The sequence below is a fragment of the Rhinolophus ferrumequinum genome, chromosome 13, assembly GCF_004115265.2.
Source record: "Rhinolophus ferrumequinum isolate MPI-CBG mRhiFer1 chromosome 13, mRhiFer1_v1.p, whole genome shotgun sequence".
NCBI lineage: Eukaryota > Metazoa > Chordata > Mammalia > Chiroptera > Rhinolophidae > Rhinolophus > Rhinolophus ferrumequinum.
In genome coordinates, this window is record NC_046296.1 from 53,501,755 (window position 1) to 53,521,070 (window position 19,316).

Below are 19,316 nucleotides of genomic sequence, written 5' to 3' on the forward strand. Positions count from 1 at the left end.
TATTGTCCAGATTGCCCCCTTCCATCCCTCTCCAGACTACCACCTAATCTTCCAGGTTCCTTTTCATCCCTTTTCTTTCTCCCCCACCCAGCACCCTTTGCTCTGAGTATTTGCCTGAACCTGGACCATCCCGCAGCAGCTGCCCTTAAACAGAGGGTAGAGCTGTCACATGTAGGGTCATGGGGTGGGGTAGGAGCTTTCCTTGACCATCACCAATTTATTCTAAATCAGAGATTCTAAAAAGCTTTGGTCTCCGGACCCTTTTACAGTCTTAAAAAAGCAAGACTCTGAAGAGCTTTTGCTTATGTGGGTTATTCTATTGATAGTCACCATATTAGAAATTAAAATAGAGAATTTTTAAGAACATTTATTTTAAAATAACATAATTAACCCACTATAGGTGAACATATGTACAATTCTTATGAAAAATAATTGTTTTCCACTTTGGAAAGTATTTAGTGAGAAGAGTGACATTGTTTTACATTTTTGCAGATATCTTTAATGTCTATTGTACCAGACAGCTGGATTCTCCTATCTGCTTCTACATCCTATCTGTTGTTGCAATATCACATGTCTTATGGCTTCCGGAAAATTCCATTACACTTGTGAGAAAATAAGAGTGAAAAAAGGCAAATAGCATCTTGTATTATGTTTTGGTCACTTAGAGAACTGGAAGGGTCTCAGTGACACCCCCCAGAGTTCCCAGCCCACACTTTGGGTATCTCTGATCTAGAGCAGGGGTCAGCAAACTTTTTCTGTAAATGGCCAGAATTCCTTCATAGGAACAGTGTAAATATTTGGGGCTTTGCAGTCTTTCACAGCTATTTAATTCTACCATGGTATCAGGAAGCAGCCATAGGTAATAAACAAATGGGTGTGACTGTATTCCAATAAAAACTTATTTACAAAAACAGGTTGGAGGGGCTGAATTTGGCCCCTTGGCCATAGTTTGCCAACTCTTGATCTAGAATCTAAACTTTCAGGGGCCCTGGGTTTAGGGTTTGTGCCACAAAAGGGAAAGGACAGTGCCATCTGACTCATCCTGGCCAGGCTCCTTCCAGAGGAAGAGAAAAAGAATTTCTCAGAAAAGACTATATTTTCTATTTCTAATTATTCTAGTTCCCAATTTGGTGAGGTCTGCAGCCTCTCCCTTAATACTTAGATAACCCTTGGCCAGCTCTTCCTCTGCCACAGTCCATCTAAGCCTCTGCCCTTAATCCTGCAACTCATCAGAAAGCACAGCACATCCCACTCTGGGGAAGCTGTCATCATCAAGGCCTCCACCCTCACCTCGAGTCATGGGCACTGGGTATGGGGCAGGCGGTACAAGATAACCAAGTGGGCCAGCCATCCCTCTGACTCCTGAGCCAGATCACTTTAGTGTCACTTTGTCAACTGTGCTCTCTTTCCCACATAGCCTCGTTCCCAGGGAATAAAAGCTGTCTTTGGACCTGAGTCTCAGCTGCCTCCAACTGAGACTTGTTCACCCCCTGCTCTTGTTCACCCGCTGCTTCCAGCCCTGGTGGGAATAAAACATCTCCCAGTGAGAAGGTGTTTTTCTTTCGCTGCTGCAGAGGCAAAGGGGGTTACTGATGGTTCTGGTTCGTTTGTGGATCTAAATCTCCAAACTGTTATTTCCTCTGGTTACTCCTGCTCATCCCTTGGTTCCACCCACCCCCTCACAGCCCGTTTGTTCCCTGGTCTGACTGTGCTGGGTGCTGTCCGGCTGGAGGAGACAGCCTTTGGACCCCACGGTCCTGTCCGGGCCTTAAGGAAGACAGCTCTGCCTGGAAAGAGCCTGAGGCAGCTTTAGAAACCTGTGATGATCGCACTTGCCCTTCCTCAGCCCTCCACCCGCTTCATCCTTCTTTTGCCCTCCTTGTCTTCTCTACTCGGGCGATGTGGTCACCTTTGAGGGCATGAGTCTGAGCAGGGCAGGGTGGGGCGAGCCCCAAACCAGTCTCCCAGTTATCCGGAAAAGCCCCATGTTCTGGGGGAACCCCCCCATGCACACCCAAAGCCAGCTTTCCCAGTTTCATCCTCAGAAAAAGATTGTGTGCCACGAGCTCTGGAGGAAATCCCCCTGGTCCTCTTCTTATCATCCTAGAACTCAACCAGGAAGACCCTGCTCTTTGGCTTCAAAATAGAACACTCGAGCTGGACTTTTATGGTCCTGAAGAGCACGGTGCTCGTGCCCACCCACACCTGGTCTCTGCCCCTCCTGGCCCCGCGCAGCTGCCCAGAAGCAGCTCTGCACAAGCTCTCTAGGCCGAGACTCGGTAGATTTACGAGTTCAGCCTTGGCCGAGGCCTTCTCCCCGTGGCTCCCAGCCACAGTCCAGCTGCTCTCCCCCATCCCATGCACCCACGGCTGGGACATTCTGTGTCTCCTTTTCTGACTCCACCTCAGCTCGCTGAGTCACCCCCTCAGCCCTCTTTCCCCTGCTGTGCTGGCCAGCCCTATGGAGGAACAGCACCCCATCATGCCAGAACCCTACCCCTGGCCACTCCCAGCCTGCCCAAAACCTCAGTTATGCTCGTGATGGCAATGGTAGCTCTGGCGAAGGCTACCCCTGTTGGGACTCTAGGCAGCCTGGACCATCCCCTCCCTCTCTGAGGCCCTGAAGTTTAACAAAAAGCTGATTCCTTTTCTGTCTGGACTTCAGTTGCCTGGTTGGAAGTTATACCAGATCTGGAAAGTTACTTCCAGTATGTGTAGACTCTGTGATTAGTCCTCAAATGATTTCTTCAGGGCCAGAGAGAAATTCCACTAAAACCCTATCAGATGTGTGGCACCCCGTGGCTTAAGGAGAGCCTGGGAGGGCAGTGTCTGTGGGGAGGAGCTGGCCCCAGGAAGCACATCTGTAGACAGATTATAGAAATAACTCCAGAGCCAGTGAGGACTTAAGCCAAAGTCATACAAGGAACCCACTGACCCCAGGCTTTGTTTTTCCTGGAGGTTAGGTTTCTAACATGATGGAAACAAAAGACGAATTATCCCCTGGAAAAGATACCCGTTCTCCATTGAAGGTCATTCAAGGATGTAATCGAGTCTGTCAATATTCTTCATATTCTTCATATGCAAAGGCTTTACGGTGCTGCCTGGTTCAGTTAAGATAGAGCTGCCTCTGGGTAAGATCTTTGCAAACTAGGCAGCTGCAACCATCTAAAAGCGCCTCTGGAAACTGGAATGTAAGCAATGTAAGCTGTATGGCTTAACCTGTAACTAACTCACATTAAAAAAAGTCTGGAAGGGTGCGGAGCCCAGAAAATGCAGCGATGAGGGGCAGCTGGAGAGACCCTAATGCACAGACAAGCCCCCTACAATCCTTCCTGCCTCTTTGATGCCCGGTAAGCGTTGTATGGGGTCAGAACAAAACATGTTCCCTTCTTCAGTTTTTCCTCTTGCTAGGTAACCCCGGCCCAGCTCTGTTCACACTCATAACTTCCAAGAGCCTGTCTGGCCTTTGGCTGTCCCATCAGCACCTGTGGCTGCTGCCACCTTAGGCGCCTACCTCTGCACCTGTGCAGCAGTGTCTGTCTTCTAGCAATTTCCAGAGGGTCTGTGGGAAATTGAGTAGGAGAAAGCAAGGGGTGGTGCCCTAACTCAACCTCCAACCCAATCAAACCCCTTCCTTGCCCCTTTCCCTTGAAGCTGTCACAGGGAAGTCACCCCCTCGGTGCTGAGAGGAGGATTTGCTCCCTGCTGCTAAGTACTCTCATCACAGAGATGCCCGCGGTTTTACCTGGTCTGTGGGCTGGAACCTGGGAGCTGAGTCAGATTTGATGGGTAAGAGAGTGAAGACATGCAGGGCCTGGTAGAGAATCCAGGTCCCTAAGCTTGAGTCCTAGTCTAGGAGAAAAGGGCAAGTGTGATCATCATTTGTCACCAAGAGCTGGTGAGAGTGGCCTGGTAGGAAGGAGAGCCTCTGCTTCTCCTGAGACTTGGGGCCCGGCCTCTGCCTCCTTTGATCTTTGGCCTGAGGTGGTGGCTGTGGTGGAGTCAAGGCCAGAGTACCCCAAGCCTCCGGCGTAGAGACGAGATCGCATCGGCCACTTCTGCAAGACACAGGGATGGAAAGTGAGTAATGCTCACTATTGCAGCTTCTCGTAGCCCTTGGCACCCAAACGTCGGCCTTCTTAGTCTCCCTCCCTGAGGCCCTGCCCTGCCATGACTGCTCTGATGACAGCGGTTTCTGGTTCACCACACCTTCTGGCCCCACACATTCTCCTGGTCACCTGAGCCTTGCGGGGAGGCACATGAGAAGCCAGCTGAGGAGAGCGAGAGCCCTGAGAGGAGCCCCCATGGTGGGGAGGGAGGTGGACAACAGAGCTGGCCACAGTCATGGCTGGGCAGTGGGGAGGGCAGCAGAGCCAGGGCAAGGAGAGGCACCTCCTGGCACTGAACAGTCCTGAGCCCTCGTCTTGCCCAGCCGCCTGCCCGGTGCACTCGTATCTGGCCCCAGACATCAGTGCTGCCCACTCCCTCCAAGCTGGGGACTTCCATGATAGTCCATCCTTCCAGGAGGAGCGTGGACAGTCCCAGAAAACCAGGTTGACTCTGCCCTCCTCTTGGCAGCCCCTTCACCTGGGGGCTGAGGGGGCGCTGCTCCTGGCTGACTACCCCACCCCACCAAGCTGCCAGTACTAGACCTAACCAGGCTCTCGTGTTTCATTCCTCAACGTGTTGTCAACTACACGCAATGGCCTTGCCTTGGCCACCGTTTTACAGCTAAAGCAATGACTATCCACGGCCACCACCCCAGGTGCCGCTGTCACCATTTTAGAGTTGTGCCCATCTAGTCTCAATTTTTTGCATTTCAGCTACATTTTCTTGACAGAAAAAAATCCTCAAGTTTCAAGACATTACAGAACTATGGTGTTTAGGGGAGAGGGATGGTTAAGAGTATCTACCATAAAAATAAAGTTGTTAAAAATAAACGCTATCCTCAGAGGGCAAAGCTAGCCCTACCTTTATAGCACAGTTATACTCTGCAACCAGAGTTACATGCCGTCCCCTGGGTCTGCTTGGTGGCTGTGTGTGTGGATAGGGGTGCTGTCTGAACTCAGACTCCCTGCATTCAGACTGCATTTAGCCACTTAATCTTCCTAAGCTTCAGTTTCCTCATCTGTTAAATCATTCTCCTTTGGTTCTTGTGTGGATTAAAAGATAAGAGTGCACTGAAGCACTTAGTCCGGCTCCTGGCATAACTTTAGCATCCAAATAATGCTAGCTGTTATTGAGATGGTGATTTATTATTAATTATACTTTCATTCATGATCTTATTTCATACCCTGGAAGAGAAGTAAGGCTCCTGTTACTTCCCTTTCAATATAATAAAACTGAGGTGCAGGAAAGGTAGGTTGCAGTCTGGTAAGTGGTACATTCAGGAAGCCCCTCCTCCCCCTGCCGCAGGCCCCACTGTGCCCTCTGCTCCCTCCTCCCCCAGCTTGGTTGCTTCTAGAGTGATGGTGTTTTAGACTATTGTTCTTCCAGAGGGGGAATCTCTTTGTGACACAAGTCCAGAGGACATGAGTCATTGTACGATGGGATGATGTCCCCCCGAATCTAGGACTCCTCTAGGTGTGGTTTCCTTTCCCAGGCACCAGCCCTGGAAACTGCTCCTTTTTCTCCCCTGCCACTTGGCACCCCAGAGTCTTGGGGCCTCCATGAATTTCCCTCCTCTTGGAGGAACAACATTCTCATGAAGTCATTTCCAATCACCACCCTCCACTGCACCCTAAGAGCCAATCTAGGCTCCTGTTGTTTGAGAGAGCAGGAAACAGCTGGTCCCCATGTTGCTCTGCTCAGGGCAGGCGGCCTGAGTCTAATATCTCTCTATCCATAACCCCCTTCCCCCAGGCCCTGGGCCTGTGGCCTACCTACCTTGAGAGGGTGCAGGTAACAGAGTCCACGCAGGAAGGGTGGCCAGGCAGGGCCAGGCAACTCATGGCCAAGTGTGCGGGTGAGGTGGGCTATGTAGCTGGTAGCCAGCAACAGCACATCCAACTTAGAGAGCTTGGTGTCGGGGGGCACGGCAGGCAGAGCAGCCTGCAGGGCCAGGAAGGCATGGCGCAGCGTCCTCACCCGGCTCCGCTCCCGCGCTGCGTTCTCAGGACTGGTCTCACTCTGCACAGAGGACCCAGGTGAGTGGGTCTGACCACATCCCCACATGTCCTTGGCTTCTAAGAACATTCTAGTGCGAGGTCTCCTGCCATAGTAGTAGCACACTGATCAGCAGAGACCAAAGGGCCTCACCCCCAATTTGTCCGCTCTTGGCCCTGCCCCGCTTTACAGTTGAGGAAATGAGAGAAGGCCTTGCCAGGGGTCAGATGGAACAGGATGCCAACGCTTGGCTCAGAACCCGAGAGTCCTGTACTCGTTCTAAGTCTCCACTGTGCCTCCTCCTAGCCCTCATTCCATCCACATGCAAGTCTGAACCCAGTTTATCAGGGGACCTGCCCTTGGGGCCACAGGGATCACAGAGCCACGCCCTGTTCAGTCGGGCTGACCTTTGCCCCACCAGTCCCTCGAGGAAGAGACAGCTGTGGCAAAGAGGAAAGGACCAAACCAGGGTCAAATCCCACAGGCTGATGTCCTGGCCCTGCCACTGATGACTGCCCTGGGACTTTGGGATGTTCACATCAGTCCTCCAAGCCTCAGTTTCCTGAGAGAAGTGAGTCAGGACAGCTCTCTGAAGCGCATTCTAGTTAAGACCAGCTTTGACGTGTCCCAACCACCCCAGCAGGGAGCCTTGTTGTCAAAGGAGCCAATGTCCCCTCTCTTGGGCAGGGACAGTAATACTGAGTGAGGCTCTACCATCAGAGGCGACCTCCCAGGCCTCCAACCCCTGCCTCCCCAGCTCCCCTCTGCAGGGCCGGTAGTTCCTTACCCTGCCTCCAGCCAGGCTCCTGGCCCTGACCCCTCTCAGTCCAGGGGCAGCTCTGCTCCACCTTTGGTTGCTCCAGCTGGTCTCTTCCCACAAATGGTGACTTGTCCTGCTCAGGCGGCTCCTCCTCCTGTCACTGCCTGCTAGCAACCTCGGCCTGGCCTTCACCGGGCTCTGCCCTACTCCAGGCATGGCTGGTGCCCCTCTGGTCTCCCTCTGTGACATGCCACACCCCGGGGATGTGGACAGGAACACAGTGCCTGAGGAGCCCTTGGGCTCAAGTTAGCTGGGGCAGGCTGGTCATCCAGCCAGCAATGTCTGTATCTGAGGGAGCTGGCGCCAACTCAGTCCTGCCTCACTCCTTGCTCTGGGAAAACGGCCCACCGGCACAGCCCCCGCGAAAAGCCTCCTGCCTGCCTCCCAACCAGCTGAGGGGTGGGGGTGCAGGGGGCTGGGAGTGGCCAGGGCCTGGGAGGAGGCCCTTCTGAAGGAGGCAAGAGGATGGTGGGAAGGGAGCTTCCTTCCTGGAGCCTTGCTTGAGCCTGACAGCTGTCCTGTGATAGACCTGTGCCTTTAGCTTTGGGGTTCAAGTCCATGGAAGGGCCTTGAACCTCCTTCTCTGTGCCAGAAGCCTGCCTGCACACATCCCTGAAAGGACTTTTCCTCCCCTTGCTAGTGAACATAAGCTTCCAGCCACAGGGTGCTACTCTCCATCTCCAAACATGCCTCCTGTTTCCAACCCAGTGCTTTTCCTTTTGCTTTTCTGTCCCCCTGCAATACCTTCCACTAGCTCATCCAGGGCAAAGGCTGCCCATCCTGTGGGTTATTCCCTTCATTTGTGAAGGCACAGAACCCAGAGCCCTTGGCTCCCTGTTCGATTGGTGCTCCCGTTTATACACAGCCACACCATGGCTAGCTCCCTATTCGTTCCATGTTCTCAGATCAGCAATGCCAGGCACTGTGCTAAGTACTTTATATACATTTTCTTATCTATTTCTCAGCTCAACCTTATAAGAAAATAGACTCTTATATTCTCATTTTACAGACGGGAAAACTGAGGTATTGGGAGGTGAAATAACGTGCCCTATGTCAAGCACCTAGTAAGTGATGGGGGTGGGGTGGGGGAAACCCAGACATTCAGTGGACTTGGAAGGCTGACCCTTATCTGATGCTATTCTGCCTTGGGTGGGCTACTCACCTGTCGGTCCCCATGCTAGATGTGGGGTCTTTGAAGGCAAGGACCAGGATGTTTGCAGAGTGGCATTGTATCCTCCATCCAACTCGTTAGGAGTAGGAAGAAATAGCCCACCTGCTCCAGTAGCCCCTCCCTGCCCTCAAGTTACAGTCTCTACCTGCAGCAAAATCATCTTGCATGTCCCTTTCCCTCAATCTTAAGCTCCAGGGGAAACAAAATAAATGAAAGGAAAGTACAGAGAGGACAGAAAAACAAAAGTGGCTATAGATACAATCGGACAGAACACCCAGCCAACCAGAGAGAAAGGAAAAAAGAAGACAAGTAAAATTGACCTGACTGTCCAACAATAAGAAAGTGATTAATTAAATTTTGGTATATCCATAGCATGGAATGATGTGCAGTAAAAGAAAGAATAAGACAGACCTCTGTATAACGGCATGAAAAACCTCTCCAAGATGCACAATTAAGTGAAAAAACCTAGTTATAGATCAATATGTATCATATGTATCATATCATAAGATCCCAGCCAGGATCAAAACACCAAAAAACACAACCTGTAAATGTGAAGGTTTATAGGCTTATGTGAACATATAGGAAGGAAGCTGAAAAGATGCGCACACACAGCTTTTCTTTTTCTTTTTTTAACTCAAGATGCAGACAATTAAACATATACCTCAATTCGTGGCACACTGTTGTATTTGGTACACGCAGGACCACTTGTGAACCTCCTTCCCTCTCTCTATTTCTCCCTCCTTCTATTTCCTTCTATCCCACTCCTCTCTTTCCTCCCTATTGTATAACCTCTCTAAACTGCGTAATGTAAATTCTTTTGCTAGTGTGTTTGGTGGTTTGAAAGTATGTACACAAATTCTTTGCCACTCCTCTGTTCAAAGGAGGAGCCTAATCCCCTCCTCCCCCTGTGTGTGGGCCCCACATAATCACTTACTTCTAACAAATAGAGTGTGGCCAAGGTGTCAGAGTGTCACTTCTGAAACTAGGTTATAAAAGACACTGTAGCTTCCTTCATGCTCTCTCTCAGAGCACTCGGGTCACTCATCGCTCGCTCTGGAGGGAGCCAGCTGCTATGTACTGAATATACTCAAGTAGCCCTGAGGATAAGCCCACGTGGCGAGGAGCGGAAGCCTCTCACCGACAGCCAGCACTCCCTGGCACCCGTGTGAATGCACCACCTTGGAAACAGATCCTCCAGCCCCGTCCAACCTTCAGATGACCGCAGCCCTGGCGGACAGTCTGAGTGCAGCCCATGAGAGCTCTGTGAGCCAGTCTCACCCAGCTATGCTGCTCTGTCCCGTAGAACTCCTGACCCACAGAAGCCGTGTGAGATCATAAATGTGTATTGCTGTTTAAGTTTGGGGGTAATTTGGTAAGCAGCAATAGATAACTAAGGTGATATGTGTTACTGAACCGTGTGCGTTGCCATATGAATGAATTTGAAACTCAGTAAAATGATAATACATTTTATACTATAAATATACAATACCACTTATGTATTAGGTATTGCATTATATGTGTCATTGTTACTCCTCCCGTTCAATCCTGTGTTTTTGAGTTCCTTGCTTCTACCTGCTGCAGAGTACTCCACAATGTGCACCCATCACATTTTGAGCACCCAAAGCCCCAGGGATGGACATCCAGATTGCCTCCAGTTCCTCATCACCCCACACAATGCTGGCATGAATACCATTGCATGTCTCCTCGTGGATCCAAGTAAGATTTTTAAAGCATATGTCCAGGAGCAGAATGCTGGATTAATTGACGAAATACTGCCAGAGTGCCATCCAGAATGGCTGCAGAGTTTGCATGTCCAATGGTACTGCATGGGGCCCTAGAGGCCCACGTCCTCACCCCACCCGGTGTTAACCAGATTCCTAGTTTTACAGGTAAGTAGGTACAGAGGGTGATCTTGTTGCCACTTTAAGTTGCCCTTATCTGATTACTGATGAGTTCACACACCCTTTGTATGTGATGCTTGGTAGGGATTCAGTTTTATTTTTCCCCATATAAGGAGCCAGTTTTATTATCTCTGTGTTGTCTGCCAACATCATCTACAAAACAGTCCATTCTCTCTCCCTGTTTAGTCACAGCTCCCACTTCACCATATATTGTTTCCGTATTTGTATATAGGTCAATTTCTGAGCTCTCTATTCTGTTCTACTGATTTTTTTTGCCTGTGTTTGAGCCAATACCAGACTGCTTTTATTATTATGACTTTGTAGCATGTCTTAATATTTGGTAGGATAAAATTCCTCTATTTATTCTTATATTTCTAGGTTGACTTAGTAATTTCTGGACCCTTGTTTTTCCATATAGATCTTAGAGAAATTTTGAGTTCCTAAACATTCAACTGAAATTTTGATTAGGATTTCATTGAATCAATGTGTTAATTTGGTAAGTTTGCCAGCTTGATACTTTTAAATCAATCCTTCCAAAAACGTGGAATGTCTCTTACTTTATTACAGTCATTCTCTATATCCTTTATTAGTTTTATAGTTTATTCCATGAATGTCTGTATATTCTTGCTTCAGTGAAACAGTTCATAGTTTTATTGAACTAAATATTTCACAGTTTTTGTTGCTCTTGCAAATGCTTATTCTTATTATATTTTCTAGTTGACTATGGCTACTATAGAGAAACGCTATTAAATTGTTTAAGTTTATCTTGAATCCAGCAACCTTATGGAACTTTATTCATTTTACCACTTTGTTGATTCTGTTGGTTTTTCTAAGTAGATGAAATAATGACAATTTTATCTCTTCTTTTCCAATCTTTGTATTTCTTGTTTCTTCTCCTTAAAGCATTGACAAGTGCTTCTAAGGCTATGATAACCATAAATAGTGATGGTGGGTGCCCTTTTCTTCTCTTACTCTTAAGTAGAATGTATCTATAACTTCTCTATTAAGCATAATATTTGCTATGTTTTTGATATATGACCTTTACAAAGTTAAGGAAGTACGCCTCTATTCCTCATTTGCTAAGAGGTTTTTGGTGATTTTTTTTTAAATCAAAATAGGTGTAGCGTTTTACCAAATGTTTTTCTGCATAATTTGAGATAATCATGATTTTTCTCCCTCAGTCTATTAATATGTTAAATTATTATTTAGATTTTTCTGATGATCAATTTTCCTTGAGTTCTTGTGATAAATCCCACATGCTTGTGATTCATTTTTTAAACACACTGTCTTATTCATTTAATTAATATGTTATTTAGGATTTTTGCAACTATTTCATAATTGAAATGAGAGTATAATTTTCTTTTCTTTAATTATTATCATTTGGTTTTGGAACCAAACTTACACTAACCTCATACAATGAGCTGGGGAGCTCTCACTCTTTTTCTATTTTCTGAAACAACTCTTTACATAAGATAGGAATTAACTCTTCTTTGAAAGTTTGGTAAAGCATACTTGTAAAACCATTGGGCCTGGGCTTTTTCTCTGGCAGAGAGGAGAAAACATTTTAATTCCTATCTCAGTTTCTTTAGTTTCTTATTGATTGATTTAAGTTTTTTATTTCTTCTTATAAATATTTGGTATTTCATATTTTTCTATACATTTATCTATTTTATCTAGTAGTGGTACGGGACAAGAAAAACAGCCTTCTCCCTCTCTTTCTAGAACAGTAAGTAACTCATTCTTTTCCTAGCGCCTCAAGTGCTATAGAAGTTCCCTGCCCCAGCCCCAAATGGGAGCCCTCTTTTATTACTTTTTTTTCATCTCCATTATGTCTCTAGATAGTTCCCTTTTTTTCAGTTCTGTATTTTATTTGCACTCAACTCTTTTTGTTCTTCATCAGTGTTGCCAGAAGTATGCTTAGCTTATCAATCTTTTCAAAGACCAGCCTTTGAGTTTTTTAATATTCTATATCTTTTTAAAAATTATTTATTTAAAAATTGTGATAAAATACATAACATAAAATGTGCCATTTTAACCATTTTTAAATAAATGGTTAACATTAAGACATTCACATTATTGTGAAAACATCATTGGCATCCATCCACTGAACATTTATCATCTTGTAAAACTGAAATTCTATACTCATTAAACAATAACTCCCCGTTCTCCCTACCCCCAACACCTGGCAACCAGCCCTGAACTTTCTGTCTCTATGTATTTGACCACTCTAAGTACCTCATATGAGTAGAATCATACAGCATTTGTCCTTTTGTGACTTCTTGCACATAGAATATCGGCAAGGTTCATCCATGTTGCAGCATGTATCAGAATTTCCTTCCTTTTTAAGACTGAATAATATTCCATTCTATGTATATATCACATTTTGTTTCTCCATTCATCTGTGGATGGACATTTGGGTTGTTTCCACCTATTGGCTATTGTGAATAATACTGCTATGAACATGAATGTACAAATATCGCTTTGAGACCCTGCTTTCTGTTCTTTTGTGTATATACCCAGAAGTCAAATTGTGGAATCATACAGTAATTCTATTTTTAGTTTTTTGAGGAACTGCCATACTGTTTTCCATAGTACCACACCATTTTACATTCCCACGAGCAGTGAACAAGGGTTCCAATTTCTCCACGTCCTCAGTAACATTTATTTTCTGTTTTGCTTTTGTTTTTGTGTTATAATCACCATTTTAATGGGTATGAATCTATATTCTTTTTAAGTCTCCATTTTATTAATTTTTGCCCTTATCGTTTTTATTTTCTTCCTTCTCATTTCTTCAGTTTTGCCCTACTGTTCATTTTCTAACTTCTTGAGAAGAGAACTTGGTTGGATTATCTTTAAAGTTTTATTGTGTTTTGCTAAACTATAAGAGGAACAACAGAACAAGAAGTCTTAATCATTATAAACATATTTTTTCACCTAATAATACAGCTTCAAAAACACATTAAGTAACAACTGACAGAAATGCAGGAATAAATAATCAACAATTATAGTTGATTTTAACACATCCTTTCAGGACCTGATAGATTAAATAGAGATACATAAGCAGAGATACTGAAGTATAATTAATAGCCTCAAGATATTAGATATATCCAAAAACGAAGGTGAACATCCCTGGCCAGAATAAAAATAGGAAGAGTGTCAAGGCCAACTTTTAAATTTTACTCTTTATACTTCTGTATTATTTGGATTTTGTACAATGGAATTTGTGTTTTATTGTATACTTCAAATAACAATAAGAGATAAAGGCAAAAATAAATAAACAATCAATAGTCGATCAACTGGCTTGCTCACATTTTTCCACCTCAATACTCTGCCAAAAGCCTTGATGAAATCAAATACATTGGGGTTATTATCATTCCCAGGCTAGAAAACTCATTTACAAAGTAGAAAATAAGAGCAATATGGGCAAATGCATGTGATAAGTACTTAAGGGTTACATTTAGGTACCTACAAGCACCTGCAGATAGGGTAAATTGCATTGCTGAACTGCAAAAGCAACTCACAGTGAGTCAGAGCATAGGAGCGTAAATTTCAATTCCCATCTAGCAAGTCTCTTTAGTAGCTAGTTTGAGAGAATGTGTCAATCAACTTTGGAAGAGTAAGAAAAGAAGAGTTACAGAGGTCAATCTGGTAATACTCCTCCCAGCACTGTTCAGAAAAGATAGAGCTTTGTGCAACAAACTGAGTATTTCTGTTGAGATGAATGAAACTAACTCTTCTAGCCTGGTGTTATTAGGGAATCAATTTATTAATTTGACCAACTTCCCTTGTTCTGATACCATGCCTCAAGGATCTTGGTGACTCCCAGGCAAGTTTGCCTACATGACTGGAGAATACTGATGATATTGAAAGCAGTAGGTCAGTCCCTGCACCTACAATTTCTCATGGTAAATCAGTGATGTGGATTCTGATTACATTTTGACTCCCCAAATAGCTATAGACAGAGAATATGCTAATTATTTCCTGTTGTGTGAGCTACTTTTTCAGGGTAAATTTATAAATTGGCATTCTGGCATTACTTTAGGCTGTTGTGTTTTAGTTGGCATGGTCAAGAGCACATTTCTTACCCTGGAAAGTGAAAAGCCAGATATAACTGCCTTCTCTGATGACAGCATATACAATAGTCCCCCCTTATCTACAGATTCACTTTCTGTGGTTTCAACTACATGTAGTCAACCACTGTCTGAAAAGAGGAAATGGAAAATTCCAGAAATAAACAATCCATCAGTTTTAAATTGCACCCCGTTCTGAGTAGTGTGATGTAATCTTGTGTTTTCCTGCTGTATCCTGTCCTGGATGTGAATCATCCCTTTGTCCAGGTTATTCACACTGTACATGCTACCTGCCCCTTAGTCAGCAACCGTCTCCTTTGTCAGATCCACTGTAACGGTATTTTGGTGCTTGTGTTCAAGTAACCTTTATTTTACTTAATAACGGCCCCAAAGCACAACAGTAGTGATGCTGGCAATTAGGCTACACCAAAGGGAAGAGTTATAAAGTGTATGTATGTATATATGTGTGTATGTGTGTGTGTATATATATATATATATATATATATATATAGAGAGAGAGAGAGAGAGAGAGAGAGAGGCCAAAAAAATGTATACACATTTTAAGAAAGGAAAAGACTATTAAAAGTGTAATACTTAATATATACCAATAACAAAAGATGAATACAAGTCATGTTTGACTTCTGCAATTATAAGAAGTGCTCAAAGTGGTTGCCATCAGTGTCCAGGCACTTCTGATTATGGCAAACTACTGCTTGAGCATCATTGACCATCTCTTAAAATGTGGATACATTTTTTTTGGCACCCCCGGTATATCTATATATATGTACCGGGGGTCTTAAAATATATCCCCTAAGGATAAAGGGGAATACTGTGTGGCAATGGTTTCTTAGATAAGACACCAAAAGCAAGCAAGAAAAGAAAAAAATAGATAAATTAGACTTCATCAAATTTAAAGTTTTGTTCATCAAATGAGACCATGAAGAAAATAAAAAGATAATCCAGAGGGTGGCAGAAAATGTTTGCAAATCATATATCTGATAAGGGACTTGTATCCAGAATATATAAGAACTCTTACAATTCAACAATAAGAACACAAAATATCTAATTAAAAGATGGGCCAAAGATTTGAATAGATATTTCTCCAAAGAAGATAAACAAATAGCTAATAAGTACATGAAGAGATGCTCAACATGATTAGTCATTAGGAAAATGTAAACTAAAATCACAATATTACACTACCTCACACCCACTAGAATTGCTAAAATCAAAAAGACAGACAATAACATGTGTTGGTGAAGATAGGAAAAATCGGAGCCCTCATATATTGCTGGTGGGATTGAAAAATGGTACAGCTAATTTGAAAGAAAGCGTTTCAGTTCCTCAAAATGTGAAATATAGACTCATCATGTGACTCAACAATTCTACTCCTAGGTGTCTACTCAAGATAAATGAAAACATATATCCATACAAAACTTGTATAAGAGTGTTCATAGCAGCATTGTTCATAATCACCAAAAAAGTAAAAACAACTAAATGTTCATCAGTTGATTAATGAGAAAACAAAATATGGTACATGCATATAAAGGAATATTATTTGGCAATAAAAAGGAATAAATACAACTTGAATAAAGTTTGAAAACATACTGATAGAAGTTAGACATAAAAGGCCACATATTGTGTGATTCCACTTATATGAAATTGCTAGAGTAGGCAAATCCATAGAAACAGGAGGTAAATTTATAGTTTCCAGGGACTGGTGGGAAGGGAGGAATAAGAAGTGACTGGTAATGGGTCTGGGATTTGTTTAGAACACAAAAGTGTTCTAAAATGAGATTGTGGTGATGGTTTAACAACCCTGTGAGTATACTAGGAGACAGCAATTGCACAGTTTAAATGGGTGGATTGTGTGGTATTTGAATTGTATCTCAATAAAGCTGTTAAGAAAACAGTTGTTAAAACATATAACTATATCCCAAGGCCAGGGAGGAATGGAGCATGAGCCACTGATCAGAAAGCAAAAGAAAACAGGAAGTTGAAGGGAAAGCCCAGCCCAATAGGCTATATAGCTCAAGAGAGGGCAGAGAGCAGAGGTGGGAAATAGGACCTGAAGAGGAGACTGAGTGCCCCAAAGATTTTTGCCTGCTTCAGTTTTGTCAAGGACCAGCTTTGGATGATCCCTGAAAGAAGGTCCCAGAGCCTTGAGGCAGAGGGTCTATGATGTCAGTACCTGACTTTTGTGACATAAGCACTGGATGTCAAGGAGAACTGCCCCTAGGAAATGGGGCTCTTAGCTCCCAAGGGGGGCGGCAACGCCACCCCTTAAACAAAGTCCCAGTCTCCCAGAGGCTTTCACCAGCTAGGCCCACTGCTACCACTGCTGCTGGGTGTGGTAAACCGTCTCAGCCTGGGCGAGGCTGAGCCAGAGGACATCAGCATTACAGGCAGCAAGGGGTCAGGGGAACCAGAGTGGCAGGAGACCAGGATGCTTGCAGAATCCCTGATTCAGGTTTCGAACAAAAGCCTGTAACAGAAGACCTCCACCTCCCTGGAAGAGGACTGAGGGCAAGTCTCAGATAGAAATCTGGGTCAGAGTGAATTGAGGGAGGTAAACGAAGCAGAGCGGGGTGTATCCACCCTGTAGTGACTGTTTATCTTTCTCCCACGTCCCCTCATTGCTCAATTGCCTTGTGAAACACAGCCCAGAGAAACCCTCGTTGGTAAGAGCTCACAGCACCAGAATACCCTCCATTCCTAGTCCCATCTCAGCCCTCACCCCCCAAACCCCCTCATCCAACTCCATTCTACCCTCTCTCCCTATAATTCTCCTCAGATCTAACCTACCCTGGAGCATTTTCCAGCTCTTCTGACCCCAAAGGTGACATGCGTTTAGGGTCTTGGTGAATCAGCCTGGTACTGGCACATGAAGTAGAGCCAGAAATGGACTGATTCTCCCAATGTCTTGGGCTCTGTTTCCCTCTCTACAGGTCCTATAGGCTGTGTCTTCCTGACCCATTCAGATAACTGCTGCTGCCCCTCAGCTCCCACGAGGCAGCTCTGATTCTCCATCCCTATACATCCCTCATCAATGGCTGACTGCAAAGAAGTGAGACGCTGAATTTAGACCCAAGCTTCTGCCTGAACACCCAGACAGCCTGGTGCTACGGGGCTGGCTGTCTCCTTGGCCTGCCACCAACAGCTGTACCAACGCAGCCTCACACTGCACACAGAAGACCTTGGTTTCTCAGCTAAGTCTGACCTCAGAGATTCTGGTCCTGACTCTGCCAGATCTCTAATCTCTGGACTTGACACCCCAGTCCTTTCTGGACTCAAGGCAATGCTGCCTAAAAACAAGGACCAGGTGCTTCTACAGAACACAGTGCCCCCTGGGCACCCCCTTCAGGGCCCCTCACAACTTGTGGACTCCCATCCCCCCAACCTTCAGCCTCTGCCTCCCCAGAAATCACTCACTCCTTCCTACCCACCTAGCTTCCTTTCTCCACAGTCCCATTCTCCTGTCTCCCATTTTTATTCTTCTGAGTCATATTCTGACTTTGCCCTACATCCCTACTCTTTCTCTCTCCCAAGTTCTCCCACTTTCTTTCATCAGAATCACCCCTCTCTCTCCCTTTCACGTTCCTCCTCTCCCTCCCAACGGCTATACCCCTCTCCTCCTCCTCCTCATTCCTTGTCTCCCTCTGAGCCAAAGAACTCTCTCTCCCACTCAGGCTGCCAGACTCCTTCCCACCCTGTAGACCTACTTAGCTCCCCTCTTACTTCCCCAAGCCCCAGCCTACCTTCTCCGGGGATCTACTCTAACAGGCAGACATGGCACTGGCATCATCAGTACCAGGACACCAGGTCCCCTGGGGTGGTGGGGGAATGCGTGGCAAGCGAGAGGGACCCTGCAGAGTTCAGGGACCCCGGAGCACTGGCCAAGGCCCTGGTGGCCCACTTGGGGCACCGCCGCATTGCACACGACCTGCGGCTACTGCTTTTGCAGCACCTGTGGCTAGGCAGAACCGGCCAGGCTCCAGTCGTGGAGTATCCCATATGCCTGGTGTGTCTCCGGCCCCGCAGCCCCTCTTGCCCCATCCCCAGTTGCAGGACTGGACCCCGGCTCCTGGCCTTCCCCCAACTACTGCCCTGTGCACAGGGCCAGGAATCCGGACCACTCCGCCTAGGCATCGGCTTTGGCCTTCGCCTGCCTCGTGGCCAGGCCAGGGCTTTGCACCTGTTACCAGAAAGAAGGCCAGAGGAAGTAGGGTCTCAGGGCAAGGCCCCTCCCGCCTGTGGGTATCCAACCCAGGCATCTCGGGCCCCAGCAATGGCTCAGGCCCGGGCAAATTCAGCCCCAGGCACACCCTCCCAGACCCGGAGCCTCAGGTCTGCAGGCCCTCAGCCGTCAAACTCCGCCTGATGTTCAGAGCCTCCACCTCAGGCACCAAAACAGGCCACTGTCTCCCTGAAGCCCAAGCTTTCCTCTGCTCCAGAGAGGCCTGCCTCTCTAGAGCCCATTCTCCGAAAGACACCACCTTAGTTCCAGAGCCGCGGAGGCTCCCTGGAGCACCTCTGCTAAACGCCACTGTCCCCACCAGGCCCCAGATCTTGGGAAGCCCCCAAGACACCCTGAAGGGCTGGCTGGCTGGAGGTCAGGTGTGTTCTCCAGTCTTGAACCCTGGAAGCCCCTTGTGGAGTCTGCTCTCTCCGGGCTGAAGAGGACCAAGGGCATCCAAGGCCCCATTCAGCCTTCAGTGTATCCAATAAAGCCTGACCCTGAAAAACCTGTGTTTGTGCCCTGCTGAGCAGACACAGTGGGTACCTATGTTACTGGAAAATGGGTTCTTGGTTACGCCTTAGGAAGGAATTCAGGAATGCACCGAATAAGCAAGCAAGCAAAGCGAGCCAAGCCAAGCAAGTAGAGGATTTGTTAAAAGACAGAGAATAGACTCCCAAAAGGCAGGAGTAAGCAGGCCAAGAACAGCAACTGCGCCAAAGAACAAAGAAGTTTAGGATTTTATTTGAATGAGGGCACGAAATATTCAAGATTTAGGGGTGGCGTCACAGGTGTGAGGACAGGTTCCTGCTGTCCTCGCTTATCACTCCTTCCTGTGGGGAGGTGGGATTCCCTTGTCTTTACTTGGCCCTTGTTTGAACTGTCATATGGTGACATAGGGGGTAGAGATTTTTTCCCGCCCATAATGCTAATAATATTATAATCTATTACAATTAGCTGTAGCTGCACCTTAAGAATGATCTCATATCCTTTGTTTCCCTGCACTTCCTTCTTC

The 19,316-nt window shown here is 46.0% G+C and overlaps 2 protein-coding genes across 2 annotated transcripts; one reads left to right on the plus strand and one right to left on the minus strand.

Moving 5' to 3' along the window:
• Positions 1-502: 502 nt before the first annotated feature.
• TCF23 (transcription factor 23) lies at positions 503-7,204 on the minus strand. Its single transcript, XM_033124332.1, has 3 exons — positions 6,893-7,204; positions 5,887-6,129; positions 503-4,058 (listed from the first exon to the last, which is right to left on the minus strand). Exons 1-3 carry the CDS (start codon positions 7,112-7,114, stop codon positions 3,879-3,881), a joined length of 645 nt encoding a protein of 214 aa, XP_032980223.1. The 5' UTR covers positions 7,115-7,204; the 3' UTR covers positions 503-3,878.
• A 10,158-nt stretch (positions 7,205-17,362) lies between these two features.
• On the plus strand, positions 17,363-18,445 carry PRR30 (proline rich 30). The gene has a single exon (XM_033124348.1). It carries the CDS (start codon positions 17,363-17,365, stop codon positions 18,443-18,445), a length of 1,083 nt encoding a protein of 360 aa, XP_032980239.1.
• Positions 18,446-19,316: the final 871 nt, after the last annotated feature.